This window comes from Vombatus ursinus, unplaced genomic scaffold (assembly GCF_900497805.2).
Source record: "Vombatus ursinus unplaced genomic scaffold, bare-nosed wombat genome assembly UNPS02014832.1, whole genome shotgun sequence".
In the NCBI taxonomy this organism is placed as follows: domain Eukaryota; kingdom Metazoa; phylum Chordata; class Mammalia; order Diprotodontia; family Vombatidae; genus Vombatus; species Vombatus ursinus.
The window spans coordinates 43767088-43782068 of NW_020954610.1; the positions used below are offsets into that span (position 1 = coordinate 43767088).

The following is a 14981-nucleotide window of genomic DNA, read 5'->3' on the forward strand; positions in this document are numbered from 1 at the left end:
GGACAAAATCCAACGGGAGAGTTTTCTCTCTCTTGTTCTGAAAACCATGTCTCTTAACGTAGCCTAAAAATCACCTTAGTTGTTGCTGCTGCTGGTGTGCCACACAACTCCTAAAAATCTCTTCTGAAGGAACAATTTTCTGGCCAGGTCTCCTCTGTTCTGCACTTGTGCAGTTCATTTTTTTAATTGATAAGTAGGATTTTCAACATTTAACCCAGTTCAAATTCATCTCATTGGATTTTGTTCATCAATCTAGTTTGTCAAATCTTTTTAGATCCTGTCTTCTGGTATCTTCGACATTCCTCCAAGCTTTAAGCCATCTGCAAATTTGATAAACATTCCATCCAAGTCATTCATAAAAATGTTGAATTCCATAGAGCCAAAGACAGCCACATCCTCAGAATGGTCCAAGTTGGCATCACTCCCATAAGGATCCAATTCTGAATCCACCTTAGCTGTCCTATTGTATTCACAAGGATAACATGGGAGACTTTGTGGTTTCTTAGTCACACTCAAGTATACTATATCCATAGCCGTTTCCTTATCTACCAGTCTGGTAACTTGGTCAAAAAAGGAAAATGATGCTAGACTGGCATGCCCCAATCACTGCTTCACTTTTGAAATATTAATTCATCATCTCTTTAATAAAGTGTTCTTGAATTTGGCCAGGAATCAAAGTCAAACTCAAAGCTAATAGTTTAAAGTCTCCACCCTTTTCCCATGTTTTAAAAATTGAGACCTTTACCTGTCTCTGATGTGGTCCAATATTGGGTTATTTATATACTACCATTATCCATGGAATTTGAAGGTCTTTGTTGCCATTTTCTTGGTAATCCTTAGTACATTCTTGTGGGTTGGCTTTGGGGCAGGGGCATTGTTTTCAATTTACATGTGAGAAAAAAAACTAAAGTTCCAGAAGACAGAATGACTTCCCAAGGTTACATAGCAAATCAGTGGTAAAGTTGAAAATGTTATTTCCTTTTAACTTAGTTACAAAGAAAAGTGATTTAAATTGAAGTGTTATCTGAGCTTTAACATCTTTAGGATTCTATAACAAATGGAACCTTTTAGTCAGAAACTCCTTTTTTTTGGCAATAATCATCAGGTTTCAGTCCTTAGTGCATATTTAATTCTAGGTAAAGCACTAAAAGCCCACAATTCAACTATTTCTAGTGTAACTCTCAAAATTGTGCTGGCACCTTTTCCACTTAGGAAAATGAAAGAGTTGCACTAGAATCTAACCCATATCAAACCCTATCTGACCCCTATCAGTCACAGAATAATGTCTAAGCTTTAAAAGCAGTCAATTTAATGTCAATTCTCCCACTCTGACATATTAAGTTCTGTTTTCATCTTAAAACTGAATTTTTACTGTATACTACCACTATTCAAATATTTTAAATCATACTTTACATGTGGCAGTTTTTTTTAAACTGGGGTGGAGGGAGAGGTCACAAGATTATATGGCAAAAGGAGCAGTTCATGCCAGACAAGTGAACACGTGGGAGTAAGAAATAATAGCCACATTCAGTTTAAGCAAGAATTTGTGAAGATCTATGCAATTAAAACCTCATCATCTTTGTCAGTTGCAAAATGGATATTCTGATCCCATTAAATAAATGTCATCTCCTTCTCTACTGGACAGTTAGGCATATTACTCACAATACCCCCTTCCTGACATGACAAAAAAAGATACACTACAAACACCACATAAATGCCTGTGTTTCCAAAAGTTCCAAGATTACTTGTTTAAAAGAACTCAGAATACTTAGTAAGAATGGTACCATTATTTTTTATTAAACTTTGAAAGATTGTCTTGCTTTTAGAATTTCTTTTCTATTAGAGTTTTGCATGTACTGTCCCCTAAAACCCTAATACTTTGCTTGTGAGCAACAACTGAGCAGGACAAGTCACGTGGAAGAAAGAAGTTAAGGGAAATTAGGAGAAAATTCTAGGAAAATTAGAAGTACATAACATGGTCAAGAACAAGACAAAAATTTTAAAAGGGCTCTTACCTTTATCTTTTCATTTCGTTTCTAAAGCCTTGTAATTGAATGTACCAAAGTGTATTAGACACGAATCTATTGACTCCCCCTCTCAATAAAAGGTTAAATTTTTAATTACAGCACCTCCAACTATCATTTTGTGCAATTAGCAATTAACTAAAATCCTTGATGAGAGAATGCATAGCTAGCAATTACCTTCCTCCACACCAGCCGGTGTTATTTTAGTCTTTTTCTGTTACAGAGAACAAACCACATGCTCACAGAAACACTCAAAGACACATTTATTTTTAGCAAATTGCTATTTCAAAGTGCACTTTAAACAGGCATCCCCTTCCCCATGCAAGACTAGCCCAAACGGACTATTCCCCTCTTCTCCATCACCCAAGAGGCGGAGGCACTAGAAGGCTACCTACCATACTTCTTGTCCTAAGTACTCTTGGGGGTCGGGGGGGGGGGGGTCGGGAGCTTCTGGAAGATGAAGGAAAGGACGGTAGAGGGATGCTTGCTGACCCATAAAACAAACAGCAGGTAAAACCCAGCAGTCACCTGTATGGAAGCCCGGCAAAGGTGATGGTGGTGGTGGTCATAAGGGTGGCTGAGGCTGTCCGCTGTAGTTACTATCGATGGCTGGCTTGGCCACCGCACGTCTGAGCAGCCAGTAGGGTACAGTAATTACTGTATGGAGCGCACAGCAGCTGCGGCGGCGGCGGCGGCAGCGGCAGGTTCCCTGGATCAGGAAATTAGGGCAGGCACGGGGGATTGGAGGCGCGAGCGGCGCGCGAGCCAACCAGCAGCCACCCAGGGCCCCTGTGAGTCACGAGCGGACAAGGGGAGCAGCCCCGGCCCGGCAGCTGGAGCAGCAGCCACCACGGACACGCATGCACACACTCATACACACACTCATACATACGTGCGCACACAGACACACAGGGCTTAGGCACCCGGTTGGCGTGTATAAGAAGAGCCGGGGGGGGGAGGGGTGAAGTCTGCCGGCGTCTGTTCCTCCTCCTTGACCACTCCTCCCGCTCCCCCACTCTCACTCCTTCTCCCTCCCTTTACCCCCCTCTACAGTCGCCGCTGTGCTCGGCTCCTGGCTCCGGCTCTCTCCTTGGTTCCCTTCCCCACCCCCTCACCCTTTCCTTCCCCTCTTCTGCATCGCCTGCGTTATTTTCGTTTAGCAGGCTTGGTTTTGCACAGCTGCAACAGCGAGGGGGAGGTGGGTTGGTTAGTGGGGAGGGGGGGGGAATATTGTGCAAGTTGTAGGGGAGGGGGACGTCCTCTTTTCTTCCCTCCCCCACTTTCCCTCTTAACTCCCTTACCTTCTCCCTCCCCTCCCCCTTTCTCCCCCTATCCTCAGGCCCTGTCCCCTTCCCCCTTTTCTAAGGGTTGCTAACTTGTGCCAGGGAGCGGTGTCGGCACCACCTCCACAACCAGCAACCCAGGAGCAGCAGCAGGAGCCGGGCACCATGGGCACGTCCTCGCTCTGGGGACTCTGGCTCTTAGTCGCGATGTGGTGTTTGTCTGGAGAGCGCAGCACTGTGGAGGGTAAGTGAGAATGGGGCACCCTGAGTTTGCTGGCCCTGGAGAAATAAGCTTAGGTGTGATTTCCCTTTGCTCTTCTCTACTCACCACCCCTTCTCCTCCTGTGTTCTCCCTGCCCACCCTGGCGGCGCCCCAGAGCCCCCTCTGTCTATCAGTACCATGGGGGTGGGAAGAGAGAAAAGGAGGTGGTCGACAGAAGGGATGGTGTGGTGCTGATTTGACTTATAAATCTCACTTTGACTACCCCCCCCCCGAGAAAAAACCCCCATCGTTCTGAAATTCAAGAAGGTCTAAAGAAACCTTATTCTCCTTGATCAACCCCTTTCGGGGACTCCTTGAACGTGAGCTTCTGAACGATTGCAACAATGGTTTTCTCTCCTCCCCAAGGAGTAAGAGGAAGAAGGGAGGTAAAGGGCAAGGCCAGCCTGAGCTGGGTGCGAATGCCTCTTGGTGATCCTCCGGAGCTGCCTGAGGGTGGGGGAGGACCGGTCGGAGAGGGGGTTAGGGAGTGGGTGTTGGTGAAGTCTTACCCAGCCCAGTGGGTAGTACTACAGCTGCCGTGAGCCGGCGCACGTTCGGAGTGGCTCTCTGCTCCTGTAAGGGAGGGAACAGTGTGAATTGTGCTTTCTGCTAGGCTCGAGTAGTCCCGTTCTGGGGCAGGTCGCACCCTGGGATGTGGGGTGGGAGCAGAGGCTTTAGGTAGGTCCTCTCTGTTAGCTCCATCCTCACCTCCTTTCTCTTCTCCTCTTCCCCTTCGCCCCCAGTAAAAAATGCTCTCGGGCCTTCTATTCGTATTGCCCGGGAGGGGGAAGTGGGAGATGCAGGACTTAATTCTGATCGCCCTACGGCTTTCTCAGGAGGCTTTCCGAAACAGGAAGAGAGTCCGAAATCTAGCGACTGTAATTAGTGCTCTCTCCAAACAAAAGAGCAAAAGGAAACAACACGAAATTATGAGGTAGGGTTTCTTTTGGAGTGAGGAGAGGAGGAGGAAGGTGATATACGTCTGTTATCCTACCCCAGGCACTGGGGTTTATGGACTTCTCTTCACACCTTGGACTACAGATGCTATCTCTTGCCTCAGCTATGGAAATCTCTGTCCTTAGAAGGACTTCAGGAGTTTCTGGCAAAGGGATTTTAAAAGACTGATGAGGCGCTAAGTTGCCCATTTACTGGCTGTAGAGTTGGAGTAGGGAAAGGTTGTCCGAATTCCTGGCTCCAGGCTTAGGGTCTCAGGCTGCATTTCCACAGAGGCAGGAGATCAAAACTATAGGCCTCTTCAGCCACGTGTGAATTAGGAGTTGGGCTTTAAGGGGAAACAACTTCAAATCTAAAAACCAGAAAACTGAATTGTGTAGCTTTCATCTTCAAAACTACCAACACTTATCATGGTCACTAAAGAGTGTTCTAAGTAGTATCCTTCCTGTATTCTGACAGGTTCCTTTCCTCTACCTTTTGCGATTGGTTACTGTATCAATTTTTTTCAGTGTGGTGCATCTTGTAACTTTCTCAAGTAATAATTTGAACTATTTTACCAAGAAATGTTGTGAAAGGCTCGTGTGAAAGTTCTACCATCTTCAGAACTTCTTGAGATGGACTTTCTCTTGGGTGGGGGCGGTAGGTGATGTGGAGGGGAGGTTGACGTGTTGGCCTGGTCATTTTTTTTTTTTAAACTACTCTCCCTGCCTTGCTTATCCAGCATCTAATTTTAAATCTCTGCAGAACTTGGCTTTCTGTTGACTAGTCACCAATGTACATTGTAAAAGAAAAAATAATTAGTTTGTTACCCTTATCTAATAGGATCATTACAAAAATAAAATGAGTAAATGTATTAAAGCACTTTGCAAATATTAAAGTGCTGCACAAATTAGTTATTAGCTGTCTTTTTACACATGAGTCTTGCTTACCTAATAACATTACCTGTACAAGTAATACTAAAAACTGCTAGAGCAGGGGTTTTTGACCTTTTTATGTGCCTTGGACCCTTTAGCAGTCTAGTGAAGTCTATGGACCACTTCTCAGGATGTTTTTAAATGCATAAGATGAATAGGGATTACAAAGAAAACTAACATTGAAATAATTTTCAAAAAGTCCCATGACCTTCTGAGGTGATGACCAATTTCTTCTCTTATAAACCTCAGTTCTATACCTCTCCTTTAAACGAGAACAAACCACTGTGTACTTTGAAAGAAAAAACTAAAATGTGAATGCTTAAGTAACTGAAACTACTAAACAAGGGCCCTACAAAACTTAGCCATCTTGTATGGGAAGGGCATACATCTAACTTCTTTGCCCCAAAAACATTGGGGAAGGGTAATAACCCCAAGATCATAGTTGCTGCTATCCAATAGTGACAAACTTATGATGCTAAATATAAAGATTAGGTTTCTAGTCACAATAATAAATATGTTAAAACTTAGTCTGGATCCTCAGAGAATGTTTCATCTATTTTCAATAAAGTTTTCTGTGAGTCTATCTTAGCAGCCTAAATACAGCTAACCTTTATTTGCTTTATAAAGATGTTACAGTTTCCACTTAGTGGTTACAAAGAAATAGTGGTATTTTATCATTGCACCTCATTCCTACCTGGTAAGAGTTCTAGGACTCCTAGGTTTAACAAAAATGTTGTTAACAAACTATGGAATTCATTTGGTCAAAAGCAATGGAATACCTTTGAATGGGAATACAGTGGCCTAAGTGGTATGGGTTACGGGTTCTTCCTGTAGTCATAATCTGGATGCCAGTTTTAAAATCACTAAAACAGTCATCTTCTTGAGGGAGAGGAAGGAGGAAAAAAAGAATAGGCAACAAAGACTTGCCAAAAAAGGAGAAAAAATCTAAACATTTTAAGGGCAAAGAAAACAGACTTCTAAAAGTTTCAGTAAAAATAATTATAGACCTGCTTTAGATACTTCTTCTCCCCTTCAACAAACAAAATCACCAAACCTTAGGGATTATGTTTTATAGGAAATTGGTTGTCACAAGTCGTGAAGGTAATAACCTCTCACCAGTGCCTAGGTACTTATTTTATTACTGCTATAATGATAGCTTCCTCGCCTGTAAAATTCTCAAAATTCGTCTTGTAGAAGTTAAACCTTGATCAATCATAATCAACTATCTTGGCCTCAGAAGAGATGAAGAAGATGAAACACATCCCTTCTTTCCTTGGATAGGTGGTAATCATGGGCACAAAATATTGCATACTCTGTAAAAGACTTGGTCTTTGTTGATTATAAAACAAGATGGTGGTGTCCTTTGGTTTCTAAGAGGACCAATGTGACCACAGGATGATGTCCTTATTTGCACATGAATTAGATTTAAGTGAGGCAGAGTTGCACAAAGTTATCAGCCTCTCACTCTCTCTTCCAGAGTCATCTATGTCCAGTGACAAGACAAAAATTAAGACTAGGTAGACTGTGGAGGGGTAGGAGAGTATCCAGAAATTACTAACATAAAAAAAAAATCTATCAAAGGTTTTTTTTTTGTTTTGTTTTTTCAAATACATAGTTGATAAATCTAGCCTGGATAACAAAAGGTTGCTAGACCACTTTCCCAACACAAATCATTCTACAAATTAGTAAAGGCTAAATTGGTAACCATAGACTTATCCTTCTGTAGCCACAGCTGGGCAACCTATAGGTTGGAAAACATGAGCTGGGACAAAAGAGGCAGATGGGAGAATGAAGAAACAGGAGAAGAGTAAGTTGTTTTTATTTTTTGATTTTTTTGTTTTCCCTTTGAAGAAGTAAGGCCTTGTTTGATATATAAAAGTTGTGCAGACTGGCACTTGGGAATAAGTGTTCCAGACAGTTGGTAGATGAATTTAAATGTCAAATTACACACTTCTAGTTATCTTAAATTCACATCAGAAGTGAAAGTGTCTTAGTTATTTACCCATGCAAAAGCTCTAAGACCCAGGGAATTCTGAGGTACCATAAAGGAAGAGGCTGTTATTATAGTAGCCCACAGACAACTTTTAAGTTGTTGCCTTTTTGGACTGAAAACTAGAGTGCCTAATTTGTGACCTGGGTAAAGCTTAACCACAGGAAAGAATCTAATCTTTTTGTTGTTGTTACATATGTTCCCTTCGTGCTTTTGGCATTTTGGATTACCCCTTGAAGTGATTTCCTTTCCTGTAAACTCTTCCTTTATTGTTGTACTAGACTACAAGCACTAAAAATCAGTATTTCAGTGTAAAGGGCACTGACTTTGGAGCTGGAGGACCCAATTTAGAATTCTTCTACCCACCTCGGGCCAATCCTCTAACTTCTCTGCTCCTCATAGGTAAGATAAGGGAGTAGGATTTGCTGGCCTCTAATGGTCCCTTCTGGCTCCAAATCCAAAATTTAACCTTATTGGTCATGCATTAGGAATAGGGAGCAGGTGATGGCAATCTGTCCCTTACAGGAAAGAAAAGCAAGCATATCCTTCTAGGACAAGAGTTTGTAACCCCTGAATTAAGGGTTAAATCTGTGGATAAATTTCAAGAAGTCTGTGAACTTGTGTTTTCACTCTTTTGATAACTATACTTTAGCATAATTGGTTTCTTTTGTGATCCTAAGTTTACCTTTACCTAAAAACCTTTCTCTGAAAAGGGGTCCATGATTTAAAAAAAAAAAAGGTTAAGAATCTCTGTTACAGGATATAAAATAGGTCACTTACTAGGATATATGGGTTTTGCTTCTCCTGAATACCACTTTGATAATCAGTCTACAGATGGATACGTGGTAAGTGCTATGTGATAAGCAAGTTTAGTGCTTTACTCACGTCAAATGCTAAAATATTTCTCCGCAAAACTGCCTCTGCCCCTAAACTTGCTTTTACCCCACTGGAAAAGGTGATACTTATAGGAGTGGAAAAGAGATGGAAATCACTAATGGCTGGAATTGTTAGCAAGCTTGTAAGATGCAGGACTGGGCCTGGGTCTGAATAGGGCAGTAAAATTTAAATTTATTCTGGGGGGGAAAAAGGGAGAAAATTCCCCCAAATGAACAAAATCTCTACTCGTACTGACATCACCCTAGTTCTTACCCTTACAATGGCCTGGACCTTGCAGGAGCCACCAAGCAAGTCTGTCTTTGATCTCTTACCTTTTCACATAGCTAGCCATTAAAATCTTTGGCATAATCAGACCGTGTTATTTCCTTGCTCAAATTTCCAATGACTCCCCATTGTCTGTAGGAGGAAACCCTTAGCCCAGCATTTAAGATCTTCCATGATCTGATACCTACCAACTCTTCCAGCTTTTATTAATAGTGACCCACACTTAAGTGTCTAAAGGCTTGCAAAAGGCCTTGCTCAAATGACTGTGATGCAGGCATTTTTTTTTTTTTATAATAAATGAGGAAAGTAAGGCTGTGGTTCGCTGGGTCATAGGCAAGATTTAAACTCTGGTACTCTGCTGACTAATTATGCTGCCCCATGCTGCCCCCCACCATTCTGGTTTCTAGCTAAACTGAAGCTATTAGCTCTTCCCTATTCTTGTTCTTCCTTCACCTCTGGGCATTCACACAGACCTTTCCCTGAACTAATAAAGGTATTCATTCCTTCTATATTTCTGACTACTAAAAACCTCCTCAAGCCCTAGTTTAGATGGCTCTCCCATCCCCACTCTTTCTTTGATCTCGTTAGTTTTTTATAGTACTTTAAAAATCTAAAACTTTCTTTTATCAAAATTTAACTTCTACTTTATATACATATATCACTCCCATGGGTGTGCCCCCCCCATTCCCAGTTAGATTATAAACTCCTTGAGAACAGGCACTACTACTTTTCATCACCAGTTCCTTTCATAAAGCTTTTTTCATGTTAGGTATTTAATCTTTTTGAATGCAAAAAGGTAATCAGCAAACACTTATCTCCTACTTGCTAGACACTCTGCTAGGCATAAAGGATATGAATAGAAACTACAATCCTCCTCCTCTAGGACTTTACAATCTATAGAGGAGGGACATGATATACAAGTTAATTTGGGGGCTACAGGGGAGCAGGCAGCAATCATCAAGGGGATTAGGAAGGCTTCTTGGAGAAGACAATCCTCAAGATGAGCCTTGAAAGCAAGGAAATCTAAAAAGCAGATAAGATGAGGAGGTTGCATGGGAGACAACCAATGCAAATATCTAGAAACGGATGATGGAAAGTCTTGTGCAAGGAACAGCAAGAAGGCCAGTATTGCTGTGTCATGGACCACATGAAGGGGAAATAATTTATAACAAGCCTAGAAATGTAGGGTGGGGCCAGGTGGTGAATGGTTTTAAATGCTAAACACGGAAGTGCTATATGTAAAAGGAAGCCACTGGAAATGGAGTAGATAGGGGAATGATGTGGTCTATGCTTTAAGAAAATCCTTGGCAGCTATATGGAAGATGTATTGGAGTAAGGAAAAGACTTGAAACAAGCAGTCTATAAGGACATGGAGTTGAAAATGCCCAAGATTGGAGTGGATAATCTACTTCATTTGAGTGAAGAACTCATGTAGGGTAGCAGTAGCCTTGGTTGGAAAGGTAGATTGGGGATAGATTTTAGAGCCTCAGATGCAAGTTGTTTTCCTGAGGAAATCTTGTAAAATTGGTTTATAGTATTTGGGCTTTTAAAGCATTTTACACACATGATTTCATGTGATCCTTGTATCTGAAGTTGATAGTACAATTATCCCTATTTCCAAGATGTAGAAACATCATCTCAGAGACGTTACATGACTTTCCTAACATTTCAAAATTAGCAGTGGAACCTAGGACTCAGACTTAGCTCTTCTGACTTCTAAATTCATGCTCTTCTCTATATTCTGCCTACTCTCTGAAAAGACGGATACTAGCTAGTCACTGTCACTGGACTTTAAAGTTGTCTTATGTACTGAAGTACCCAATCCACACAACTGCCTCAAACTACTAAATCTCTTCATTTAAGAACCTTATCAAATGTATTTTAAAATGAAGGGCAATCAGGATGGTTTTCCTAATAGAATGCTAGTTCCTTCCAATGACCATTAAGCATGTAATGATCAAAACATGTGCTAGGTATGGTAGGTTGGGGGTGGGTAGATACGAAGCTGATGTGGAGTTATGTATGGTTATTTATGGACTTACACCAGCCTACAACCTGACAATATAGTATGATGTGTTTTTCCTTTGTACTTATACTTTCTTTGGTAGAGATCATTCCTTTTACCAATGTAGATCAATAACTGTTCTGCAACTGTCTTTGAATTTTCTGGGGCAGTAAGAGATTAAACAATTTCCTGGGGTTATAATGCCAGCATGTATCAGGCATAACTCAAACCCAGGTCTTTCTAACTGAAGTAGGACACAATTACCCCTATGTAATACTCTCTACAATGACTTCCAAATACTATCTATCCTAATGTTATTGAAACATTTTAGACTAGCCTTCCCCTGCAATTCATGTGAACTAGAATTTGTTTTTAAATCATCCTTTTTAGTTTATTATTAGATGAGTATACAGACTTTGATAATATTACACAGAAAACCCAGAGTCTATGTCACTTGGGCCCTTTTGTCCCCAACCATAGTTTAATAGAAAAAGTACCTAAGAGAAGTATCTAAGCATTAATATTTGGAAACAAATACTTTGCTTTAACATGATTATATGACTGACCAATGTAAGGGCATACCTTTTATCTTCTCTCCATGTTTATAGAGCTTTGATCTCTCCAGGTTCTTGTGATCCAGGACCAAAAAAAACTCACTAATCCCATTTGTGTCCCTAGAGCAGTGATTGTCCTTATTCAAAATTCACTCACCAAGACCTCATTAGCATATCGATCTGTCTCAAAGTAGTGCTAAATAGAGGACCTACTAGACTAGATGCTGAAGGAGTGTACTGGTAAATATTTAACCATCAGCTGGGGAAGGGGAAGAAACATGCTGGACATACTTTTAAATTTAATCTCCATTAACATTTTCTCCATCACTTTCTTAAGTCTAGACCCTTACACAATCGACCAAAAAAAAAAAAAAAGCCTTGATTTGTAGCATTTGCTGATTTCCCAGGTGTAAATGCTGACACTGAAAACTTAACAAGCTATTAAAACTGGTTCCAGCAGCCTCTTGCCTATGAAAAGTATAGATAAGGATAGGTCTATTTGTGAGCAGTTTCTTTTAAGTAGATTAAATAATTTTCTCCTCCCACTCCCACCTTTTATTTTCAGTTATGAGACAAGCTAAAACTTGCCTTTTTTGCTTAGCAAATATCACCTTTTTAATGTTGCCTTTTTACCTAGTGGCTTCTGAATTTAATGAGGCTTTACTATATCCAAAAAGAAGGAAATGGCAGTGCCTGGGAGTTAGGGTGAGGTGATCCCTCATCCACTTAGCCATACTGTACCCCCTAAAATTAACCAGGTCAGCAGATGAAACTCTTTTTTGAGAGGAAAACCTGCTCTAATTGGCAGTACTGAGGGGTCACCAACTTCTGCCAGACCCCTCAAGACACTAAACATTTCTTTGGATGAATAGTAACTTATGGGAGCAAACTAGGAGTTTTCCAGGCAGGGAGGAAAAGAGTAGACTTTAATCTAGGGTATCTGAATGAGAGGAGTCTACTTTCTTGACAGGGTTTGCTATGCATTCCCCCCTCACACACACACACCTTTAACTGACCAGTATGAAAATGACCTTTGTGCAATCTTTCTTTCCAAAACACCTGATTTAGAGCTAGAATATAAAGTGGCTTTTAACAGTCTTGGCATTGGTCCCTTAACCTCACCCCTTCCCTCAAATCTTTTCTTTTTCTCCCCCACCTCTTATTATTTTGCTGCTTTGACATGCTAGCTCAGGCATTAGAAATCCTAATCTACATTTCAGCCTGTGTAGAAAGACTGAAGTGAAAGCAAGCAGTGGGAATGAACAAGGCTTAAAATAAATGCCCTTGGCTGTCTTGGAAGTGCCAAAATAAATTGAGTGTTTCCAGTAGAGAATTGTAGTAGGCTCAAGCAATGAGGAGACGTGAAAAGTTGATACTTGGCTATGCTGTTCCCATTAGGCTTCCCTGTTCTTTAATAAGGAGTTTATACTTTATACTTAAAAACTTAGTTATTACTGAAACCCACAACTACCAGAGTACTGGAACCACCTATTTTCAATATATTATTATAGATAATTATGTCATTTACATATATATGAAATATAAATATATACACAATTTATATACTGAACAATATGTATAAATATATAAAAATATAAGCATTCTTTTTAAAGTTCAACATGTCTCAGAGTACTCTAAGATAATAAATTTCAATATCTGATAGGGTAAACTTAGCTCTTTTTTTTTAATGATAAAGCCTCAATTTTTATGACTCTATTTATTTTCTCACCCCAAAGCTCAAGTGGTTAGATAAGGAGCTCTCCCAGAATAGAATTTCTAGGATAAGAGTACATATTTGATTTTAAAATAGTACCAAGGTAGTCTCTCCTATCATTTTACTTAGTCCACAGACTATATAAGCTAATTGGTCTACATATCACTATGCATAGCCCCTAGTAAACTAAGATTTTTATGATATCAGATACTTGGTACACTCCTATCTTACAGCACTTAGTTCACCTTTATAAAATTTTACTGATTTTAGACTTCAATGATCTGCCATTTTATTTTCTCCTCCCAACATTTTGATCATGGCCTTAATTTTCCCAAGCACTACTTGCAAGATTCATTGCGGGGGGGGGGGGGGGGGGGAACACAGCAGCGGCGGCGCACGCTCGGGGGAAACAGTCCCTTGCAATGTATGCCCATGTCAACATAGTTCTCCTTGAAGCCAGTGAACTGTTAACATAGGACATGAGTCACCAGGAGAGTCACATTGTCTTATTGTGCTTCAGCTCACCTGAGAGACGGGGACAGGGAACAGGATAGCTATCTGATTCAATGTGAATATATGTGATATATCCACAAGCTGTTTTATATATATTTTATTTTCACATGTAAAATAAGGAAATGGCAATGGCTGACAGTGTGAGGTGGTCCCTCATTCATTTAGCCTTACCCGGCTCCCTAAAATTCGCTAGGTCAGCATTTTAAAGTCCTTCAAGAGGAAAACCTGCTCTGTCTTGCATGTACTCTGTGTGTTTGTGTGTGTGTGTAGCCTATGGAGACATTATATATGTGTATATATGTACATGTGTCCATATGTATGTGTGTATACATATATATGTGTGTATATAAATGCGTGTGTATGAAATCTGTCCTTCCTTTGTTAGGTAAGAATATAGTGTGGAGACTCCTAATCAAGATGTTAATCAAATACCCATTGAATGGAAGGGAATCCCTAAGGTTCACCATGCCTAGGGACTTTGTGGCTACCACCTAGGGCTTTAGGGGCCTTTGGTATAATTTTTCTCATCATGATTTTTTTTTCCTTTTCTTTCTTTTTCTTTTTCTTTACTTTCTTTTTTGCTGGTCTGATCTATTGTTTTAAAAAATGTAGGCATCTAGCTTGATGAACTATGTTCAAAGTAAGCTTGACTTATATTTGCAGCTCTTTTTTTTTCCTTGACCACTTAATGCTTTGACTTTTAAATGGAAAAGCATTTCTAGCAGTTCTGATTTACTAAAAGATGAAGTGAAACTGTATCTGAAGGTACCTAGTTGACAATTCCAACCTAACAAGCAGAAAAGCATCATGTGTATCATCACATGTATTTTTATAGTGCTTTAAAGTTTGTAAAGCAATTCACAAATTCACGTTTTATCCTTACAGCAACCTTGGGAGGTGCTATTATTATCCTCGTTTTACATGTAAAACAACTGAGGCGAAGAGAGATTCATTGAATTGTCCAGTACAGTTTGTGAGTGTCTAAAACTAGAGTTGAATTCTGGTCTTCCTGACCCTGGGTCTAGTGATCTATCTATTACGTCATGTAGCTACCTCTCACTTGGTCAAGCACCCTGGCAACTGTCTGTTTAATCTATTCTGTGAAGACATTCCTGGGTGAGCAAATTTTAGCTATAAAACACCTACTGTTTTCATAAAATGCCTGTAGTGATCCAATGGAGGTGAGTGTTAGCAGCTAAGATTTTTAAAATCTAATACAGACAAGCCAGTTTAACATTTGGGTTCCAACTTTCACTTTGTGTACTCCTGTTCTAGCTAGGTCTAACAAAAGACACAGAAGCAAAAGGCCTGTATTCCCCAGACAAATAGAAACAAATTCTAAAACTAAGATGCACAACCAAAGGTATTGTATTTTCTGGGTATACCCTAATTCTTTAAATTGGTTGGCCTTTCATCTTTCCTCAGCTTAATCCAGTGATTTCTCTGATAATTCATCTGGCATAGGAATATTAGAATTTGCTGAAATGTAAAGGATGATTAAGTGGCATATTCTGTAAATTTAATAAAGCAAGCCTTAACTGTGGCTGGCAAGATGTAATCTAGACTGGGGCTCTTATCTATTTTTGTGTCTGAACCCTCTTTGGCAG

The 14981-nt window shown here is 40.2% G+C and overlaps 1 protein-coding gene across 1 annotated transcript in view; it reads left to right on the plus strand.

The window, feature by feature from the left end:
• The first annotated feature begins 2658 nt into the window (after window positions 1-2658).
• The window catches only part of VLDLR (very low density lipoprotein receptor), a 42918-nt gene continuing 30595 nt past the window's right edge, over window positions 2659-14981 (plus strand). The window contains 4 exon segments of the mRNA XM_027839371.1: window positions 2659-2895; window positions 2897-2972; window positions 2975-3222; window positions 3410-3551. Coding sequence (XP_027695172.1) covers window positions 2686-2895; window positions 2897-2972; window positions 2975-3222; window positions 3410-3551 — 676 coding nt within the window. The 5' untranslated portion in view covers window positions 2659-2685.